Below are 7,711 nucleotides of genomic sequence, written 5' to 3' on the forward strand. Positions count from 1 at the left end.
AAATTTGCTTTTTAGCAACAAACACTCAAGATGGGTTTGGTGCACACAGGGATAAAAAGTACCCCATGTGTACAATGAAATATACTGCTGTATTTTTAATGTTGTGGGCCTATATTTCTGCTGGAGGTCCTGGACATCTTGTTTAGATACATGGCATCTTTGATTCTATCAAATACCAACAGATAAAAAATCAAAAAGTGACTGACTCTGTTAGAAATCTTATAATGGGCCATGTTTGGGTCTTCCAACCAGACAAACCTTAAAAACAACACAAAAATGGGTCACTGGGCACAAAACCAAGCTTCTGCTATGGCCATTCCAGTTCCCTGACCTGAACCCTATAGAAAATGAGTGTGGTGAACTGAAGAGGAGAAGCACCATCATGGAGCTGGGAATCTGAAGGTCTGGAGAGATTCTGGATGAAGGAATTGTCTCTGATCTCTTGTCAGGTGCTCTCTAACCTCATCAGGCATTATAGGAGAAAACTCCGAGCTGTTATTATGCCAAATGGAGGTTTCAAAAAGCATTGAATAAAAGGATGCCGTTAATTGTGTCCAATGTGTATTCGAGAAAAACATTTATGTCATGATATTTCCCCCCATTTTAAATTCCTATTCTCCAGTGAAAGGTTAGATTTATGTGATTTTTTTAAATAAAAGATCAAAATGATTAACAATGCAGATTTATTTTCACAGCCTTCTTTGATCATATTTACCAAGGGTGCCAATAATTCTGACCACGACTGTATATATATAGCTTAGCTTTATTATGTTTTTCTCCGCTCGCAGAAGCGCTGCAGGTGCGTGATGTGATGCATGTGAATCCTCATGTTCTGTTGTTTGCTGCTTTTTGCGCATGTAAAATTAATCCCCGGGAAACAAATGTTAGTATTTTTAACGGGTCACAGACACTTATCCTTTACACTATAACACGGTCCATCAACACTATGTGTATGATTTGAGCACTTTGACAAGTTTATTCATGTAAATGTCTGCAGTTGGCAAAAGGTGCATGAGGTTCCGTTCCAAATGACTATTGAGTGCACTTTAAAGTGGCCAGGCTTGTATTGCTCCTAATGAACTTTGCGTGCTCTTCTTGCGGGGCCGTACATGTTTTGACACGGGGTCACAAACAGAGCAAGGATCAAGCGCCACAGCACAATTGGGGCAAGAGAGGGATTGAGAAGCCTTTGTTGGAGTATGTGAGCAGGTGAAAATGTCAGCAGTGGCTAATGGGCGAAACGTCCGTGCCTGAATGACAGTTTCAAACAGGCGTGACCCTCACGGTCAACTTTCGTTTTGGTAATTGCTGGCCAGGCCTGTGCGCCGCCTCAGTGGCAGGCCTGTTCTGACACGCTACGTCACACTCCAAGAGCTTGTGTTTGCAAACTGTTTAACTGAAAGCCTTCTCGGCCGAGGGTATTCATTTGCAGTGTTTACACTTAGATGGACTTGATTAAACTTTTGGGCAAGTTGCTGTGCCAAGCTGGAAGTTGTTCAGATGCTGGTTTGCTCCATTGTTTTTCGACTGGAATCTGGATTCACAAGCATAATGAGTGACCCGAACTAGCCTTTTTTTTTTTTTAATAAGGATTCATTAGTTGCTTGGGACAGGTCAAGCTAGTGTCAAACTTCCTGGTTATTTAACAGTTGTATTCTGCAGAATCGGTCAAAAAGCCACCTTTTCACTGCTTACGACCAGAAATCTTTTTCAGTGGAGAATCCGATTAGTTTCAGATGGATTTTAATGTGTATATATATAATGTAATAATTTGTATGTATATATTAGTATATTTATGTGATTAATTTTTATTTCTATACTTTTATTTTTTTATTTAGCTATTTATATTTATGTAATTATTTATTTATTTTACTTTGGGGGGGGGGTTATTTGTGTATATATTTATTTTTATTATTTGTTATTATTACAAAGTTTTTTGAGCACACCTAAGTGTAAATGTAGTCTATTTGGTTTTAATGTCAAACAGCTCTATCTACACACATCCTGCTATTTTAAAGTGTTGCAATATGAACTACATTTCCTGTTCTTGCTTTAATTTGATGCCTGTCCTCTTTCCATCTCTCATCAGCATCTGAGCCCAACCTGAAGCTGCGATCCAGGCTGAAGCAGAAAGTTACGGAGCGCAGGAGTAGCCCGCTGCTTCGGAGGAAGGATGGGCCGGTCACCAGTGCAAAGAAGCGCTCTCTCGACATGGCAGGTGAGAGGATCCGTCTTGAACATCGTTCACATTTAATTCATAGTGAAAGTAGGAAATGCCAAAAAGTGATGGGCAGAACCTTCTGCATGCACTGCTAAGAGGGACTGCTAGGCCGTGACTCCAACTTACGTTCATTCTTGACTGACACCTAATTAATCAAGTCCATTTTCTCTCAGAATCGGCATGCAGCAGTGCGCCTGGCTCTGGTCCAAGTTCACCCAACAACAGTTCAAACAATATTACCAATGAGAACGGCATCGCTGGATCAATCTCCAACAGTCCAGTGGAGGTACAGTGCACTGCATGCTTCCCCACAGTTGGTTAAGGTCATGGCAGCATGAAGGGGTTTGCGGTACGTTAAAGTTATTGATAAAGTTATCATGGCTTCCCAAACTAGGGTTCGACAGGGGGGTTGTGAGCTGATAAAGAACTAATAAATAATTAAATGATAAAAATGTCAAATTAAATATTTTAAATAAATAATAATTTATTAAATAAATAATGAATTCATTATTTGTAAAATAAATGTTTAAATAAAAACAAATAAAAAAATATTAAAAGCATGAAATATTATATTTGTTGTTCTGCATGTGGTATGAATGTCAGAGAATTGTGCACAATTTATTATTATCATTTATTTATATCTATTAATATATTAAATGTTTTGGAATCCCTGGTATTTATTATAATTGGCAATGTAAAATTATATTATGTTTTATGTGGTAATGCCTAATTTTGGATGATCCAGTGAACTAAATGCTTGAATTTAATTCCTAATAAAAAATATAGTTTTATTTTATTAATTAATTTTTTCACAAACTAATAGATTATTCACAAATCATCATTCAAAATGATAATTCAGACATCAGTGCAAAAGCATCCTTATATTGTCAAATTATAATATATGATAGTTGTAGTATATACAATTATAATATAATAATAAATTAGTATATTATATTATTAATATAATGTATTATATTATAATATGCATTAATTTAATTGCTTTGATTTTTATATTTTTATAAATATGTTTATTAATAATACAAATGTATATACGGCCAATTGTAATAAAATTATTACAAATTAAAATTTGCTATGAAGTTGCAACATTGTTTCGTGATTGTAAGTAATCTAGAGTTAGATTAATGATTGGTATACAAATTATTCATGATGACTATTATTAACAATACAAATTCATTATTTATTGAACATCTGTGTTTTCAGTAATATTACTTTTTCCACCATTTTACAAAAGCCCTTTTTAATTTTTTTTTTTAATTAGGCACTTTGATTCATTCACTTAAGCAGGATAAAATTACTGCAGCACATGACATCTCTCTTGAGGCTTATTGCTGTATTCTTAAATGGACTTCTAAATCTCTTTACGTCTGTGCATGCTTCATCTTTAGGACACATTTTAGCTCAATTTTATTGGTGGCCACACTTGTTGCTTTGGGAAGTGTTCTGTGATTTTCCTGGCTGTTTCCATGCATGTTTTTAAGCCGTGCACAGTCTCCTTCTGTAGACGGGTCCCGCAGGGGTCCGGAGAGCAACCAGACAGAGCTGTTTGTTTTTATCAGTGGGGTTTATTTATCTGTGCATATGTTGGTGTGTGTGTGTCGTTCCAGCCATCTTTGGCGCACAGACTCACAGGCAGAGAGGGTCCTGTTAGCCAGCTGTCTCTGTACACATCGCCCTCCCTTCCCAACATCACCCTGGGCCTGCCAGCCACCGGCCCCTCCAGCGTGAGTCCTTCTTTCTTTCTCTCCGTCATAGAGAGGCCCTTGTCTGGACCGTCAGGGTGCCACATGTGGCTTTCAGCACCAGTGCCATGTCAAAAAGAGCCTTTTGAGAGACAATAACTGACCGCGGATCTCTGACGCAAGAGAAACATAATTTACAGGGGAATGTCCTCTCTACTTTGCCCTAGATTCTTTTGGAATTATGCTCTTTCATTCTCTATTTACATAGGTGGCATCTGGCCAACAGGATGGTAACAGAATGGCCGTGCCAGGCTTGCAGCCAGGAATACCCATAACCACTCCGTTCATGCCAGGAGCCCACCTGTCTTCTTACTTGGCCGCCTCCACCTTAGAGCGGGAGGGCGGCTCGGCACACAACACTCTCCTGCAGCATATGGTGCTTCTGGAGCAGTCAGCCGCACAGAACTCCCTGGTCGCAGGTCAGTCGCAGTCATAAGAACCAATATTGATGTTACCAAGACACCTTAACCTGCAGAGATGGGGTGAGCGGCGGCGTTTTTATTGAAGTTGTCCTATGGTAAAACAGGAAGTGAGAAAAATATAGAAATTTGAATTAAATTGTACATTTAGAAATTAAAAATAAGTGTGTCCTGTGACACATTAGGGGTAAGCTGTGTCATGTCAAGAGAAAAGTCAAATCATTGGGGAATGCGAAAACAATTTTCTTTAAAATAAAATGCCAAAAATACGTCGATTTTATATTATATTATATTTATTGATTATATTATATATTTTTTCTAACTAGTAAGATTTATTGTACACATTTTTTTCTTTCACATTTTCTTAATGGTATCCATAAACATACATATAAAGTTTAATATAATATAATATAATATATATATATATATATATATATATATATATATATGTGTGTGTGTGTGTGTGTGTGTGTGTGTGTGCTTTAATTTTGTTTTAATTTAGTTTTGTACTATTTATTCAGTGTTATATGCATGTATAAACGGTGCTTTGCGTGTAATTTCACCTTTTTGTACGTAATGTTGATATTTTCTGTACTTCTATCTTTGGTACCTTGGCATTAATAATAATAATAATAATAAAAATAGAAAAGAAAAGAAAATAGTGTTTTGTGGGCGCTTTCATTCTATTATTTATTTCTAGTGCTGTCAAAAGATTAATTGCATTCAAAATAAAAGTTTTTGTTTACATAATATATGTGTGTATATTGTGTATGTTTATTATGTATATATAAATACAACCACATGCACGTATATATTTAAGAAAACTGTGTTATGTTTATATATTAAGTATATTTATATATAATATCAAATATAAGAATATAAATATATAAATGTATATACATGTAAATATTGTGTGTGTGTGTGTGTGTGTGTGTGTGTATTTATATATGCATGTATGTATACACACACACTATATATAATGTTATACGATATTATATTGTATATTAAAAATACTATATTATAATGCATTAGTATTAGTTTTATTTTACTAACCATTATTCACTTTTATGTGTTAAAGATATCTGTAAACAAGGCCTGCAAAGTGTAATATTAATTACGATTCATTTATATTTTGTTTATTACATTTTTTATTATTTTTGTATTTAATATTTGTTATTATTTATGTCATATTTATATTGTATTGTATTAAAGGAAAAATAGAATATAAGAATGCACTATTATATTTCAAAATTGTATTTTGCCAGATATTCACATTTCCTTAAAGCAACTGTGAACCAGGCATGCAAAGTATAATATTCAAAAGTTGTACATTTCTATTCATTCATTCATTCATTCATTTTTTAAATACAATATAAGAATGTACTGTTATGTTTCAAAGTTTCATTTTATTATTATTCACATTTTCTTAAACATATCCTTAAACCAGGCATTTAAAGTTTAATATGCTAAGTCTGCTAAATGCATAAATGTAAATATAATTATTCTACTTTTTAGCTGTTGTTTAGTTTATAGACAAGTATGAAATGTTGCAGTTCTCCAGGCTTATTGTCTGATGTTGCTTCGTCAGTACAGAAAATTCCTCATTTTATTTGAATGGAAGGAAAATTGGCCCCCACTTGAAATGTTTCAGTCGTTCACATTGGCACAGCTTTCCCTAAAGCATCTGACGCACTTTACCCCGCTGCTCCCACTTTCAATGTTTCATTTTCATAATTCATGTCTAATCTTTGCAACTGTTGTGTTGCTTAAATGTATTATTCACATGGTTTGTTAATTCTCATAATACACAAGTATTTCTCATATTTGTGACATAATTCGCCATTATTTGCCCATTACATTTCAAAATTGAACCAAAGGGGGGCCTCCAAACAGCCAAGGTGCCCCGGGGCCTCGCAGGATCATAATGCGTCGCGCTCTGTTCTCCCTGCAGATGTCATGCATTTATTGGTTGTAATTAGTCCAGCATAGGTTATACAGTTCCCTTTATAAATTGGATTAAATTTCCTCCGATACGCACTAAAGAAGGCTCATTTTAATCAAATTAGTCATAGGCGGTGTTAATTAGCCTCCTGATGTGCCAGAAACGGCTTCACGAGAGACGGGAGAGAGAGAGGCTGCCAATAAGAAGAGGTCAATACTTATCCTGAGGATGAGAGAGAGAGAGACGCCTTGCTGGCGCAGTCAATTCTGACTAATGATTTGTGCCATCATAGACCATCACGTTAAAGAGGAAACCTCTTCTCCGCCCACTGTTGTCAAGGAGACTAGCGAATCCACAGGAAGTGTACAAACAGGAAGTGTCAAACCCCTGGGAGGAGCAGTGATGGAGAGTGTGTCTGGAGCAGAGTGGCTCAATAACACAAAATAAATAAATAAGTTGAAAAATAGCGTTATAAAATTATTCTGACTGAATAATGTAGCTTTTGTTCTATCATTCAGTGTAGTGGAGGCAGAGATGCATGTTTCAATTCATAATGGTCACATACTGGACTACTCTGTGGTCTTTAGCACTGTCTGCTGGATTCTGATTGGTGGTCAATTGTGGCATTCTGGGGTCAGCTTATTTTTTGTTATAATGATTCTACACAGTATAAACTGATTGTTGTCCAAGGCAAACGATTTCCTACATAGCTGTGCTTTTTTCATTATTTATATTATCAGTATAAACAGTGACCAACAATTAGAAGTTACATTGTTTTTATATTTTTACTGTATATATTTAAAAAAATATATATATATATGCATATTTTAATAGTTTTATAGAATTTCATTTTATATAATTATATAAAATTATTATTTAATATGTATTATATAATGTTATTTTTAATTAAAGGTATTTATACTGAATAATTTCATAAATGAATATGATTAGTTTATTTTATATAATTCTATAACATTATGATAAAAATCTAAAATTATACATGTATACATATATTATGCATGTTTTAGTAATTTTATGGAATATAACAATGAATTTGATATTTTATATGTATTATGTAATGTTATCTATATTTTATATAAAATTACTGAATATTAGTTTTATTTTATATATGCAGTATATATTTATATATTATGTTTATATTTATCTATACAGTTTGTATATTTTTACTGTATATATTAGTGCTGGGCGGTATACCGGTTCATACCGAATACCGGTGTTTATTTTTGTTATGATATGAATTTTCATGGAAGTCGTGGCCTAATGGTTAGAGATTCTGACTCGTAACCCAAAGGTTGCGGGTTTGAGTCTCGTACCGGCAGGGATTGTGGGTGGGGGGAGTGAATGTACA

The 7,711-nt window shown here is 34.5% G+C and overlaps 1 protein-coding gene across 1 annotated transcript in view; it reads left to right on the forward strand.

The window, feature by feature from the left end:
- The window catches only part of LOC107695959 (histone deacetylase 4-like), a 171,885-nt gene that overhangs the window by 86,037 nt on the left and 78,137 nt on the right, over window positions 1-7,711 (forward strand). Inside the window, exons 6-9 of the mRNA XM_016496081.1 lie at window positions 2,061-2,218; window positions 2,395-2,507; window positions 3,847-3,963; window positions 4,190-4,400. Of these exons, the coding sequence (XP_016351567.1) occupies window positions 2,061-2,218; window positions 2,395-2,507; window positions 3,847-3,963; window positions 4,190-4,400 (599 nt within the window). The remainder of the gene's footprint in view (window positions 1-2,060; window positions 2,219-2,394; window positions 2,508-3,846; window positions 3,964-4,189; window positions 4,401-7,711) is intronic.

This window comes from Sinocyclocheilus anshuiensis, unplaced genomic scaffold, assembly GCF_001515605.1.
Source record: "Sinocyclocheilus anshuiensis isolate Anshui unplaced genomic scaffold, SAMN03320099.WGS_v1.1 scaffold698, whole genome shotgun sequence".
Lineage (NCBI taxonomy): Eukaryota > Metazoa > Chordata > Actinopteri > Cypriniformes > Cyprinidae > Sinocyclocheilus > Sinocyclocheilus anshuiensis.